This window comes from Acomys russatus, chromosome 13, assembly GCF_903995435.1.
Source record: "Acomys russatus chromosome 13, mAcoRus1.1, whole genome shotgun sequence".
Lineage (NCBI taxonomy): Eukaryota > Metazoa > Chordata > Mammalia > Rodentia > Muridae > Acomys > Acomys russatus.
The window spans coordinates 64281797-64297826 of NC_067149.1; the positions used below are offsets into that span (position 1 = coordinate 64281797).

Sequence of the window (16030 nt, forward strand, 5' to 3'; positions counted from 1 at the left end):
ATGGGAAGAGGTCAGCAAAAGAACACATTGGATACAGCCAGAAATCAGCAATCCTACCACCAGAACAAGCCCTGAAGATACTATCGCAGCTGAGGCACAAGAGAAGAATTTCAAATCTGAGGTTATGAAATTGATAGAGGCCTTAAAGGAGGAAAATAAATCCCTCTAGAACAGGAATATGCAAAGAAAGAGAGGGAAGAATTGCACAAATCACTTAAAAATAGTGAAAGACGGGAAATTACAATCAAACAGGGGAAGGACATAAATAAAAGGCTTCAAGACCTAAAAAAGGAGATAGAAGTCATACAGAGAACACAATCTGATATAATCCAGAAAATGGAAATCTGAGAGAAGACAGGATCTACAGATACAAGCATGACCAACAGAATTCAAGAGATGGATCAAAGAATATCAGAGATAGAAGATATGATGAAGAATGGATACAACAATTAAAGAGAATGCTAAATCTAAAAACCTCCTGACACAGAATATCCAAGAATCTGGAACACTATGAAAAGACCAAAACAAAGAATCATAGGGATAGAAGAAAAAGAAGACTCCCAACTGAAAGGCCCAGAAAATATCTTCAACAAAATCATGAAAGAAAATTTCCCCAACCTAAAGAAAGAAATGCCCATGAATATACAAGAGGCCTATAGAACTCCAAATAGACTAGACCAGAAAAGAAAATCCTCCTGACATATAATAAACAAAACACTAAACACACAGAACAAAGAATTAAAAACAGCAAGAGAGTTAATTTGTCTCATTGTCAATGAATCTTTAAAGTAATAAAAACATTTTAATGCCATAATCTGCATGTCTCTTGTGTTTTTGAAGACCTTATCTTTCTATAGAGTCATATCTATCTGCTGTACCTGATGTTTATTCTTGTGATAAAAGTAGACTAGCAATTGACATGACCATGACTTAATCTACTAATATTTAACTTGTATAACTTATTTCTCCTAAACTGTTTGCTGTAGCACTTTCAAAACATTGGAAGTAAACCTTGTATTATATGAGTAAAATAACTTATATTAGAGTATATATATATATATATATATATATATATATATATATATATATATTGTGTATGAAGAACAATCTTACATTTGAATTTTTTTAAAAAATCTATCTGGTGCTATCTCAGAAAACTGGGAATAGAGCGTCCTCAAGACCCAGCTATTCCACTCCTTGGAATATACCCAGAAGATGCTCCAGCACACAACAAGAAAATTTGCTCAACCATGTTCATAGCAGCCTTATTCATAATAGCCAGAACATGGAAACAGCCTAAGTGTCCATCAGTAGATGAATGGATAAAGAAACTGTGGCACATATACACTATGGAATACTACTCAGCTATTAAAAACAAGGAATTCTCAAAATTTGTGGTCAAATGGATTGAGTTACATTTGAATTCTGTACCCCTGTATCTAGAATTAAACTTAGTCCTGGCAATACCCAGCCTACATCAAAGCAGATGATGACATCAAAGAGGATGATGAGCATCAAAGAATCTCCTTATGGAGATGGCTTCAAATGTGGCTAACTAGCCCCTGGTCAAAAGGTTCTCAATTCTATCACAGACAGAATTCTGCCTGAAGAAAAAAGAGCAAGCTTTGATGCAGGCAGAGTCAAAGGTCAAACTCTGTCCAGACAGGGTAAGCAAGTCCTCAATAGTCCCTGCCTCATAAATATGTCTGTCAGATACATTGGGACAGAAGGCTGAAGAAGATGCTACAACATTATAGAGAGTCTTTGGAGACTATTCAGGTAGAAAACTGTCTCTGTCTTCTTTTTATTTGGAAAGCTACTGACCTGCACTCCTGGCATACTCAGAGGTAATCAAGTTTATTGAGGAGTTGATGACCAGGTATCTTAGTTTTACAGTACAGCTTAATTGTTTAGGGGTTAAGATGTTTTTAGGTCTAGATAGGTGTTCTAAGTTGATAATTACAATATGTGATGGAGATTGATTTACATTCAGAAATTTAGATGCACCAAGATAGGAAACGTGTCTTCTTCAACGCTGTCAAATACAAATAGCCAAAAGACTAAGAATGTAACATTTATGTAATTCTTCATTGTGTCATGGTTCTTCTTGCTATAGGTAATCTATTGTATATATGTGTAAAAACATAAATGTATATGTAAAAAAAAGCAGCAAGAGAAAAAGTCCAGGTCACATATAAAGGTAAACTTATCAGAATTACACCTGACTTCTCAACAGAGACTATGACAGCCAGAAGGGACTGGACAGATATCACACAGACTCTAAGAAACCACAGATGCCAATCCAGACTGCTATACTCAGTAAAGGTTTCAATCACCATAGGTGGTGAAAACAAGATATTCCATGACAAATCCAAGGACAAACAGTACCTAACCACAAATCCAGCTTACAGAGCATACTAGAAGAAAACCTCCAACCCAAAGAGAGTAACTTTATACAGGATAACAAAGGAAATAAATAACCCGCATGCACAAAAACAAAAGAAATGAAGCTCTCATACACACACACTCTACTTCATCAAAATAATGGGAACCAACAACCACTGGTCACTAACATCTCTGAACATCAATGGGCTCAACTCCCCAATAAAACTGGATAGATCCCATACTAGTAACTTAACAGCACACCTGAAAGCCCTAGAACAAAAGGAAGCAGACTCACCAAAGAGGGGTAGATGGCTGGAAATCATCAAACTCAGGGGTGAAATCAATATATTAGGAACAAAGAGAACAATTCAAAAGATCAACCAAACCAAGAGCTGTTTCTTTGAGAAAATCAACAAGAAAGATAAACCCTTAGCCAAACTAACTAAAAGGCAGAGGGAGAGTATTCAAATCAACAATATCAGAAATGAAAAGGGAAGCATAACAGACAATGAGGAAATAAAAGAAATCATTAGGTTGTACTTCAAATGCCTATATGTCACAAAATTTGGAAACCTAAATGAGATGAACAATTTTCTTGATATATACCAACTACTAAAATTGAATCAAAATCAGGTAAACAAATTAAATAGCTCTATAACTCCTAAGGAGATTGAAGAAGTCATCAAAAGTCTCCCAAGCAAAGAAAGCCCAGGGCCTGTTGGATGCAGAGCAGAATTCTACCAAAACTTAAAAGAAGAACGAATACCAATTCTCTTTAAACTATTCCACAAAGTAGAAACAGAAGGAACATTTATCAAACTCATTCTAAGAGGCCACAGTCACTTTGATACCTAAACCACAGAAAAACTCAAGAAAGAACGAGAATTTCAGACCAATTTCTCTTATGAACATTGATGCAAAAATACTCAATAAAATACTCTCAAACTGAATCAAAGAACACATCAAAAATATCGTACAGCATGACCAAGTAGGCTTCATTCCAGGCATGCAGGAGTGGTTCAATATACAGAAACCTTTCAATGTAATCTATCATATAAACAAACTGAAAGAAAAAAAAAAACACTTGATCATCTCCTTAGATGCCAAAAAAGCATTTGACAAAAGGCAACACCCATTGATGTTTAAAGTCTTGTAGAGATCAGGGATACAAGGCACAAACCTCAACATAATAAAGGCTATATATAACAAGCTTATAGCCAATATCAAAGTAATTGAAGAGAAACTTAAATCAATTCCACTGAAATCAGAGACAAGACAAGATTGTCCACTCTTTCCATATCTCTTCAATATAGTACTTGAATTTCTACCTAGAGCAATAAGACAAACAAAGGAGATCAAGGGGATACAAATAGGAAAGGAAGAAGTCAAACTGTCACTATTTGCAGATGACATGATAGTATACATAAATGACCCTAAAAATTCTACTAAGGAACTCTTGCAGCTGATAAACACTTTTAGCAAAGTGGCTGGATACAAAATGAACTAAAAAAAAAAAATCAGTAGCCCTGATTTACACAAAAGACAAATGGGCTAATAAAGAACTTAGGGAAACTACAACCTTCACAATAGCAATAAATAATATAAAATATCCTGGCATAACTTTAACCAAGCAAGTGAAAGACTTATATGAAAAAAAAAAAAAAAAACCTTCAAGTCTCTAAAGAAAGAACTTGAAGAAGATATCAAAAGATCGAAATATCTTCCTTGTTCATAGATTAGGAGAATCAACATAGTAAAAATTGGCCATCTTACCAAAAGCAATTTACAGATTCAATGTAATTCCCATCAAAATCCCAACACAGTTCTTTCCAGACCTTGAAAGATCAATTCTCAACTTCGTATAGAGTAACAAAAAACCCAGAATAGCTAAAATAATACTGTACAATAAAAGATCTTCTGGAGGAATCTCCATCCCAGATCTCAAGCTGTATTATAGAGCAAGAATACTAAAAACAGAGTTGTACTGGCATAGAAATAGCCTGGTTGATCAATGGAATTGAATAGAAGACCCAGAAATAAAACTACATACCTATGAGAACTTGATTTTTGACAAAGAAGCCAAATCTATACAATGGAAAAAAGATAGCATCTTCAATAAATGGGCTGGTCTAACTGGATGGCCATATGTTGAAAAATGCAAATAGACCCATATTTATCACCATGTATAAAACTAAAGTCCAAGTGGATTAAAGACCTCAACTTAAAACCAGAAACTCTAAATCTGTTAGAAGAAAAAGTGGGGAAGAGCCTTGAACTCATTGGCACAGGAGACAATTTCCTGAACAGAACACCAACAGCTCTAAGATCCCATTAATAAATGGGACCTCATGAAACTGAAGAGCTTCTGTAAGGCAAAGGAAACAGTTAACAGAACAAAATGACAGCCTAAAGACTGGGAGAATATCTTCATTAACCCTCCATCTGATAGAGGGCTGACATCCAAAATATATAAATAATTCAAGAAGCTAGACACCAACAAATCAAATAATCCATTTAAAAACTGGGGTACAGAGTGAAACAGAATTCTCAAGAGAGGAATATCGAATGGCTGAGAAACACTTAAAGAAATCCCCAACATCCTTAGTCATCAGAGAAATCCAAATCAAAATGACTCTGAGATCCCATCTTACACTTATCAGAATGGCTAAGATAAAAAATTCAAGTGACAGCTCATGCTGGGAAGGATGTGGAGAAAGGGGAACACTCTTACACTGCTTGTGGGTGTGCAAATATGTACAGCCACTTTGGAAATCAATCTGGCACTATCTCAGGGAATTGAGAAATGTGCTACCTAAAGACCACTCCTGGGAACATACCCTACAGATGCTCCACCATAATACAAGGACATCTGCTCAACTACGTTTATAGCAGTCTTATTCATAACAGCCAGAATCTGGAAACAACCTAGATGTTCCTCAACTGAAGAATGGATAAAGGAACTCTAGTACATTTATACAAAGAAATACTATTCAGCTATCAAAAACAAGAAAATCTTGAAATTTGCAAGCAAATAGATAGAATTAGAAACAATCATCCTGAGTGAGGTAACTGATACCCAGAAAGACATACATGGTATATACTCACTCATTATTGCATATTAGTCACTTAATACAGGATAACCATATAACAATACCAGATGGATATACCAACAAAAGACCATGTATGATGTGGATTGAGACCCCTTTCTCAGATGTAGTAGATAGGCATCACAGTCTCCTTGTGGGTCCCACAATAAGGAGAGTAGGGACTACTTCTTGTATACACTTTGACCTTCCAACTTTAGTCACTTCTCCTCTGTCAGGGTGGCCTTGCCAGGCCACAGAGGAAGAAAACACAGGTATTACAGATGAGACCTTATAGGCAGAGATAAGAGGTTATGGGAGAAGGGCTCCCTTATTGGAAGACTAGGGGAGGGAAGGAGGGTGGGAAAGGGAGGTCATGAGGGAGGGAACTACAGTCTGGATGAAAAGAACTCAAACTGAAAAACAAGCAGGTAACTTGTAGTGCTAAACCCACTACATGGGAATGGCTCTGAGACTGGCTGAGACATGAATGTACATGCATAGACAAGGCTTCTTATTGGTGACTGAATCCTTGTGACATTATTAGATGCCATTCTTCATATGGCATGAATGAAAATTAGCAGATGTCTTTCTTCTGCTCATACTAAGAGCAGAGAACAAGCCTTAATGGTCCTGTGCATCATGCACAATTCATATATTTATAATTTTAGGATTGTATAATGCTTGTGAGAATTTATATGTTTCCAGAACAAAAGAACTGGACACTGAAGCTGGATCAGACCTAACATGATTCACTCCTCTCAGTATGCAGAACTTGGACATCCTGCATCCTTCGTGTTCCAGCCCTAAGTGTTTTAGAAGCTGTTACTCATCAGAACATGACAGCTCCCAGGACAGCTTCAAAGAAAGCTTCCATACAAAATGGTCCAGTATTTTAGACTATCCCACACAGGACTTTTATTAAGCCTGGAATTTCTCAACATTTGGAAACTGGACCACAAATGGCTCTATTAACCATGGTCCCCAATTTTATTCGGGCCCTCCCAAATCAGCTGGGAGAAACCCTAAGAAAACAATGTATCATTTTCCCTAAGGTGGGGTGGTAGGTGGGTTTATGTTTTCTCTCTTGTACTACAGATGCCTGTTTTCATTGGGAGTTGCTTATAATTGATATTTGATCTTATTCAGAAAGAAAATGAGGTTGGACTCAGATGTCTCTCTTCTTCCATCTGTCTTTCATAGATATAGTGATAGGGGTTGAAAAGAAAGAAGGAAGGGTTATAGAAATATATAGAGATGATGGGATAAAAAGTAGATTATTAACCTACTCCTCAACCTAAGGCCTTACTTGTTACCAACAAAAAAGGTTATCTTTAATTCATTGGTATAGAACTTTGTATGTTGATAAAAAATAAGATTAACTTTGATACATTGATATAGAATTCAAATTTAAGACCATTTTCTACACACATTATATATATTTCTATTCTAATATGAGGCACTGAACCCATACAACTCAAGTATAATATAAAACTTACTTCCAAAACCTGGAAAGTGCTATTGCTGGCTGATTAGAATAATTGAGTACAAGCCATTTGTTATTTGATCAAATTATGGTCATGTGAACAACCAGCCTATTTTTAATCACAAGGATATACATCCTAGGTTTAACAGATAGATATGATCCTATAGATAGACGAGGTAAAATAGTTCGATAAAGTCTTCAAAGCCTCAGAAACCTACAGAATATGACATTTAAGAAGCTTTTAATATCTTAAAGATTCTTTGACAACAAAACAGGCTAATTCCTGGCAACACCCAGCCTACCTCAAGAAGATTATGAGCATCAGAGAACCTACTTATGGAAATGGCTTCAAATGTGGCAAACTAGCCACTGGGCAAAACGTCCTCATTTCTGCCACAGACAGAATTCTTCCTAAAAATGGGCAAGCTTGGATACAGGCAGAGTCAATGGCCAAACTCTGCTGAGACAGGGTAAGCAAGTCCTCAATAGTTCCTGTCTCACAAATATGTCTGTCAGCATTATTGGGCCAGAATGCTGAAGATAATGCTCCAATGTTATAGAGAGTTTTAGGTGACTGTTCAGGCTGTAAACTGTCTCTGTCACTTTTCTTTCTTTCTTTCTCTTTCTTTCTTTCTTTCTTTCTTTTTTTTTCCCCTTCTCATTCTGGAAGCTGTTAACCTGCAGCTCAAGTAATTAACTTTCAATCCTTGTCAAGTCTCTGATGAGGGTTGAAGTCCTGATAGTTTAATCTTACAATTAACCTAAGCTGTTTAGGGGTTAAGATGTTTTTAGGTATAGATAGAGGTTTTGAGATGGCAGAGATGAGAGAGGATAGATATTGATTCTCATTCAGAATTTTAGACTCACCAAGATAGGAAAGATGTTTTCTACATTGATGCCAAATATAATTAACCAAAACACCATAAATGTAACATTCATATGATCCCTGATTATTTTGTGGTTCTTCTTGCTGTATGCAATTTTTCTACTTATGTGTAATAATATAAATGTATATGTAAAAATAAAATAAAATAAATAAATGTTTAGTTAGGCACTTAATCTTGCCCTGTAATGACTTTATCCATTTCTGTGATAATTGCTTTTGTGGCTATGAGGTAAATTAATTCTTACATAGAGAACTTTGTCTGAGAAAATATATCAGCCAAGGATAAACATAAAAAGGATTGGAGCTTGCTTTGCTTCATCTACTAAATGTGTGTGTGTGTGTGTGCGTGCACACACACACGCACACATGCATGTTTCCCCTTTCTTTTTTATTTTTCTATTGGAAGTCTATGCCAGAAACCATCAATTTCTGGCTCCCTCCTCTTTCTTCTCCCTTTGAGTGTCTCACTGCAATAAGAGGAAACAGTCTCTAGAGCCATCAGCTCCAGCTATTAAAGAGTTTTGGTGTCCCTCTCTAAGGCCAAATATGACCAAAGAAGAGAATACTCAGGAGCTACAAACCCTGGCTATTAGAGAAAAAAAAAGTTTAGAGCTTTTCACCAACCACAAGCAATAATGGCCCCATGAAGCCAGGAGCTACCGGCTTTTTGGCAGATGCTACATCCTACCTCAGTCTTAACCCTGTGTGTCAAAGCCAACCTTTGACACTGGGGTGGATATCTTTGGCTTATATTTTAAAATACCCACTTTAAAAAACAAAGGAGTCTTAATAAGTATATTCAAACTCAGGAGGGACAGTATGCTCGGTTACTAGATAACTCACTTCCCTGAAAAGGGAATTAAAATTTGTTCATTTGTCTTACGTGTCTACTAAACCCAGTACCGTATTGAAAGTCCTTCATAAATGCTATTCCATGGCTGAGTCTCTGAGCAGAAAGCAATAAGAAGCTCTAGTCAACCTGCTGGTTCCTGCGTTGGTTTCAAGGTCTGGGTTCTGTTTTCCACACACAAGAAGCTGTTTGAGGACAAGTTGATTGCAGGTGAAATCGTTGTTTCATATTCATATCTGTGTGGACACAGGAAGCATTCACTGTGAGGAGCTAAGTGCAATGAGAGCATCTGCAGAGTACTGAATCCTGCTTCCCTGAAAACATGGCATCCAGAGCCTGAGCTGGCATTTCCTCAGCAGTCATTCTGAGTCAGGAATCATAAATCCTATGGCAGGGCCAGCAAGAGGATGCAGCAGGGAAAGCACTTCCTGCACAAGCTTCATGACGTGGGTTTAATCCCTGGAACCCACATGAAAGTGGAAAGAGTCCATAAAATAGTCACCTGTTCTCTGCATGTACACACATATGCACACAAATGCACACAGAGAAACACCCATGCAAACACACATATACACATTGGCACACACTCACAAATAAACAAGCAAGCAAGCAAGCAAACAAATAAGTAGAAACAAAAATCTGTATCATTAAGCTCAACATGTAACTGCATGTTCAAACCCCAGTGTATAGAATTAGTGTGCTTGCCCGTGACTGTCTCCAAAGCACCTGAGAGGTAAACGTGTCAGAATTAGAAGGCCACCCTCATCTATGCAGCAAGTTGGAAGGCAGCCTGAGTTTCATGGGAACCTGTCTAAAGAAACCCACAAAACAAAACAACATCATCAACAACAAAAACCAAACACACAAAAGCCAAAATCAGAAAACAATTGAATAATCAGTATTCAATATCATCAAAAGAATTTGATAATCAACAAAGAATGTGCCACTTTTTTCTCCCAGCTATCTCAAGTCTCTACGTGTAGGTGAAATAGCTTCAAGATTCTCTAATGTCAACTCTTTGTGATTTCAACATGGCTATTTTCTAGAAATAATTGGTGTGAGGTAAAGAACAAAAGCAAAGCAAAAAGGAGACTCAATAAAGTAGAATAAAGAAGATAAAAGCTTTAGGAAGACACAAACAACACAAAACAAGGTACCTACTTTGGACTCTCTGAGCTGTGACCCTGTCCATCCTTTCTAAGATTCAAACAACCAAACTTCCATGTGCTCACTAACCCCAACAGAAGAAAAATCCACACATCATAATGAAGTTAGCAGAATCTATCAACTGACAACACAGTGTCATGGGACCAAAAGTGCTAATAAACTGTCACCATTTTACTTGAAGAAATCATCAAGAATCAGCTTGTCCTAGAAATAAAATGACAGAATGCCACCATCGAGGAAAATATGTCCTTCTACGTCTTTCTCCATTGAAAATTATTGTGGATTGATATCACAGAAGTCAGAATACCTTTTGCTTAGAACATCTGCCTGCACATCCCCACAGAGCTTGCCAGTGAAGTGTTGATTACAGCCCATGTCTCTCTAGTCATATCCCATGAAGATAGGTTAACTTCAAAGTTAACCTTCAAAGTTATCACCTTTGGCAGAATGTGGAAAAGCACAATAATTGCCAAATATTTCTTGACATTGGTTTGAATATAATAGAAAGTATAAAATAATTTTTAAATTCCATCTGCGAACTGTCAGTTCCATTAAAAAAATACCCGAGAATATAAAAATAACCTTAATTTCGTTCATTATCCACTTAAAGTTCAGTTGTTCACTCAAGGTCCATTTATTCCCCAAAATGACAATAAATGGCAGTAGAAATGTTTCAAAATGAAAAAGGGCAAAGCTCATTTCCTCAAAGATAAAAAAAATCTTGATATGAACATGTGGCTCAATTGGTCATTGGTTCCTGGCAAGCACCAATCCCACGCAATAAAACCAGATATGCTGGGAAATGCCTGTAATCCTGTCACTCAGGAGATGTAGGCAAGAGGATCAAAAGTTTATGATTATCCTTAACGACAGAGTGAGTTTGCGGCCATCCTGAGCTACATTATACTGTGTTTAAAAAAAGAAAAAAAAAAAAGCTTGTGATATAGTATAGATGTCTCTATGTATGAAAGCCCGAGAACACAGATTCCACTGCAGGTCTCACAGGGTAGGCAGAGAGAGTAGAAATAGACTCCTCAAAATTGTTGCATGATCTCACACAAAAGCGTGCATACACTACCACCATGATCACAACATATAGCTAAACAAAGTAGTGAAAAAATTTTTAAATCTTGTAAATTAGAGACTGAAAATACAGTAAAGCTCAATACAATTTTGATATTGGGATATGGATATGCAAATGGCCACTTAAACAGGTAAGGGAAACATAACTATCATGCAGTGGGGAGCAGCATGATATGTTCCAGGCTTCCCTTGAAAGCTGGAAGAAGAGACTCCCAATGCAGGACCAAGCTGGGCAACAAAGCAAAGCTGAAAATGTACACAGGGAATACCTAGTTCCTCAGACTGATCCTCCATCTCTCCAAGTGGAAATACCCGCAGGTACAAGCGGATCCAAGCAGATACAACTGAGAACACAGAGGCCAAAAAGGAGGGTCACTGCATTTTTTTTAAAACTGTGCAAAAGGTGATATTCTCATGCCTTTCTGGCTTGTATCCAAGTTTCTTTCCCTATAACAAGGGCAGGGAATCCTGTCCTAGGATTGCAAGTTACACACATTTCAGAGTCAGGTCAACATCATCCAGTTCCTGCTCAATCACCTTTTGACTCGTCCTACTGAAAAAGACAACAGTCTCCCATTAACCAAGTCTAGACCTGTATACAATATTTCTAGTTAGTTCTGTTGTTGTTCCTCTTAGATATGAACAGATATCCAAGGCCATCAAGGGCACACTCTTTTATAGAAGTTAAAGACAAACAAAAGTTGTACTTGAAGAAGCCAGAGACAGTGGATACAGATGGACAGTTACACAGGAAATGCACCAAATTCTTGAGAAAACTCCAAGATATTCCCCCCAGAAGAGACATTTTAAGCTCAGTGCAGTGGTTCACGCCAGTAATCCTAGCACTCGAGGAGGCAGAGGCAGGAGGATATCTGCGAGTTCAAAGCCAGCCTGGTCTACAAAGTGAGTCCAGGACAGCCAAGGCTTCACAGAGCAACCCAGTCTCGAAAAGGAGGAGGAGGAGGAGGAAGAGGAGGAGGAGAAAGAGGAGGAGGAGGTAAAAACATTTTAGATAGAGAGGAATCCTTGATATGAAACATTTTTAAATATGATAATATACACCACGATCTCATTCAAATACTGGAAGACAAAATTAAATCTCCTTGGAAGTAACAAAAAGATGAAAAGACATAAAGTTAAAAAAATGAAGATGGCAAAATACGAATAAAATCTAGGAAGCCAGTGCTCCAGAAGCAGCTGCAGAAAGATGAGAGGAGGGAAGAACATATCATCAAAGAGGAAAGAGGCCAAGAAACCTTACAAACTGTCTTGACCAAAGATGCCTGATTGAGGTGGCAAAGGTCATATACCAATAGTCACCAGTTTCAGACTGTGGAGCCAAAAGCTTAAACAGGAAACAACCACAAGAGTTAGAATACTAATTCTGATTCCAAAGTCCACAAACTTTGAGGTAATATCTTTAATGTTTATAAGGAACTGTTTTTCCTCTACAGAAGGAAGTGTGGAAAAGTAAACAGGGAACCAGACGGTAGGATGCCTCTCCAGGGAATGATTAACAACAATAAAGAGGGAAAACAAAGTAGTTGTGGCTTGTAGCCTATCCTCGGAAAACTGAAGCAAGGGCACTACCAAAAGTTTGAGGCAAGCATGAGCTATATAGTAAATGTCAGGCAACAACACTGGGCTATATAGCAAGACCCTTTTCAAAAAAGAAAACCACCATGGGACTGGAGAGATGGCTCAGTGGTTAAGAGCACTTGTTGCTTTTGAAGAGGACCTGGGTTCATTTGCCAGCAGCCCATGGTAGCTGAGAACCATCTGTAACTCTGTTCCAGGGGATCCAACACTCTCTTGTGATCTCTGTGTGCACCAGACAAACACATGATACAGATAAATACATGAGGTAAAACACTCACACACATATAATAGATAAAATGTCTGAAAAGGAAAGAAGAAAGAAAGAAAGAAAGAATGAATGAATGAAAATAAGGAGAAGGGAGCCAAGAGGAAGATGAGGGAAGAAGGAAGTAAAATAAATTCATAATGTGAATAATAGTGGAGAATTCCAAGGGAAAGGCACTGAGCTGACCTAGAGGTTTACAATTCAAAGGCAGGGGGAACACAGCAGACAGCAGCATGAGGCATCACCAGGACAACAGTGAAGCTGCCGACCTGTGTCAAGAGATGTTCTCTCTTTCACCAGCGAGAGACTTGTGAGATAGTGAGGGACACAAAGCATGTCAATCCAATAGAAAAGACAATAAGCTTAATATTAAATTTATGGAAAAATTAAATTCTATAACAAAGAATGGCACAATGATTCTATGGTAGAAAATATGTTTATAGTCGTGCTAATGGAATTAGTAATTTTTTTATATCATTTAACACTAATGTATTAAAAGCTAACAAGACATGCAGGCAAAACAAAACAAAACAAAACAAACAAACAAACAAAAAAAAACCCTGAAAACTGTCTCGAGAAAACAGGGAAGGGAGTAAGAGATAACTCATAATGCTTTCACTCTCACAATTTTCTGTGTAAGCTACTTTGGTAAACATGAAAATCAAATTGGCCTTGACATTGTTCTATGTCTTGATAACTCATGATTATGTCAAAATGTAGAACCCTTGTAACCAAAGTATCAAAATAGCCCTGAGGAAGGACCCAGCATGAGGGTTGGTAGATTCAGAGAACCCTTCCATGTGTCTCAACTTCATGAAAGAGGTGTCTCAAGTCCCCACTTGGGACCTTAAATGGACTTGAGGCCACAGGATTCAGAAATCATATTGGCAGACCAGACACCACATCTTCTAATTTTCATGTTAGCCTTCTGTTCTTTGGGAGAGTACTTTGCTTCTCTCAGAAAGAAATTCTGAAATAATTTTCCTGTAGGTGAAAGTTGAACCTAAAATATCATCAAAGGCTGGAATACTCACCGGCCCATGAGGAAATGAGGTAGAGACATTAGGAAACACCCGAGGCCCATAAGTGCACATCCAACACCAATCATGATAGGTCTGTGCAGCTTTGTTCCGAAATAACTCACAAAGATAATCAACAAAAGGTTTCCTGGAAGAGGGAATGAGAATGCTTGTGTCAGTAAAATATTATCAGCTCTTAGTCAACAGCCTCTCCGGCATTTGGACTCTAGGGTCCATTGTTTAACAACCACGTCAATACAGAGATGAGAGCTTAGGATGTTCTGTGTTATTGTTTTAATAGGTAAAGTGATTATGACATTGAAGGAAGAGTATCCTTTACTTTGGAGAATGCTAAAGCTCTATTCAGGATTATCCTGCCCTTGGCATCGGATGCAAAAGCAGGTGTCAGCCTGCCTGTTACCTCTGACCTCTCCTCTTGGGATTTCTCAGTTAGATTAAAATGGATTCATGTTTTTCAAGCTTACTATTTGAAAACACCTTTATTGCTCAACCTGGCCAAGACATATGTCTGCTTCTATTATCGCTTTTTCCCTTAAGCCAGGTAATACTGTTAAGCAGAGAGATGGTAAGGAACCTAACCTTCCAGCTGAATGTTAGGTCTACATTGCAGGAGTCACAAAGTCAAACCAAAAATTTATTTTTGTCGTTTATGAAAAAAATATTCATTTAAGAAACTCACTGGGAAGCCCTATTCTGACAGAGGGCCAGTGGGAGCTGGTGGCATAGACTTGACATCTGCAGCTACTGGAAGGTAAGAGATGAAGATTGCAAGGTCATAGTTGGCCTGGCCTCAGAGTGAATTCAAGACCAGCCCAGGCAACTTAGTGAGAACTTTCTTTGCTGTTTTGACTTAAATACATTAAAGCAATTTTACTTTTAAGAGAGTGAAATCTATGTATATAATTTATTTATTTTTTTATTTTATGTGCATTGTATGTCTGTGGGTGTCAGATTTTGGAGTTAAAGACAGTTGTGAGGTGCCATGTGGGTGCTGGGAATTGAACCCGGGTCCTCTGGAAGAACAGTCAGTGCTCCCAACCACTGTTATAGATCTCAGAGAGTAAAATCTATAATTAAACTAGAGAAGAGAGACACAAAGAACTCCATCCAGGTCACTTTGTTAATAGAGTGAATCTTTCCATCCTTCATCCTTTGTACTCCCATAACCCAGTTCATCGCTCAAAAGCAGGAATTAAATTTCACTCATTCTTCTTTTGAATTGAGTCTGATACAACTCAAACACAGAAAGTAATCTTTATTTTCCGTAATGACTAGGTGAATAGCTATTGATCTCAGACAGACAGGAGGGAAAGAGAAACACTTGTTTACTCCTGTAGAACGCAAGTTCCTCCAGACTCCCACAGCAAGCTTCTAAAATGCCAATGAAAAACCCTTAGCTTTTATTTGCATTATCAAATAATAGAATTATATATGAATGCTCCTAATATTCTGCCACTTGTCAGAAAGAAGAGGCCCTGGGGGACTATGTGGCAATAACTACCTGCCACCATGATGATTTCTTCACACTAAACCAGGCTATTCAGTCAATACGAGGAAACATGTAACTCAGTCATATTAAATAGTCTAATTCAAGGAGTAAATGCCAATTTATAAAAATTAGCAAATGTAAAAATAACTCACCAATCTCAAAGCTCCCAGTGATGAATCCAACTATTGATGTGGGGATGTTGAATTGTCTCTCTAGCTGTGTGAGCATGGAATTCGTGTAAACTCCAGAGAGCGATTTGGAAAAATACGCACATGTTATTGCCAACAGAAACATCTAGGAAGAAAAATATTTAATAAGCAATGAGAACTTTGTTTTCTGATTAATTTCTGATTATATATCTTCCATCTCCTGGCAAAACAGCTTAGACTATAAGGTAGGGGATTGTATCCAACTTAAATAGCCATTGACCATGCAAGAAACTTTAAAGTGTAATCTCTCCTCTGTCTGTCACAGTGTCCTCACTCTGGAAAATCAGAGTTAGAATGTTGGGTTAGTTGTGGTGAATTTTGCAGACAGTTATGGCCTTGCTCTTTTATGAGTGTATCTTATTCATACAGGAAACATGGAATTGTGGCATTTGGTTGTTTTATGTAAGACACAGCTTTTGATGAGTCTTCAGCAATCTACGGTTATCTACAGGACAAGTGCTGTCCCCTTTAAGGAAGGGAAGGAAGAG

General features: G+C 37.6%; 1 protein-coding gene across 1 annotated transcript in view; it reads right to left on the reverse strand.

Moving 5' to 3' along the window:
* Positions 1–16030, reverse strand: part of LOC127197593 (solute carrier organic anion transporter family member 1A5-like) — a 50906-nt gene that overhangs the window by 24022 nt on the left and 10854 nt on the right. The window contains exons 3-5 of the mRNA XM_051155539.1: positions 15486–15627; positions 13839–13971; positions 8820–8926 (exon numbers count right to left, since the gene is read on the reverse strand). Of these exons, the coding sequence (XP_051011496.1) occupies positions 8820–8926; positions 13839–13971; positions 15486–15627 (382 nt within the window). The remainder of the gene's footprint in view (positions 1–8819; positions 8927–13838; positions 13972–15485; positions 15628–16030) is intronic.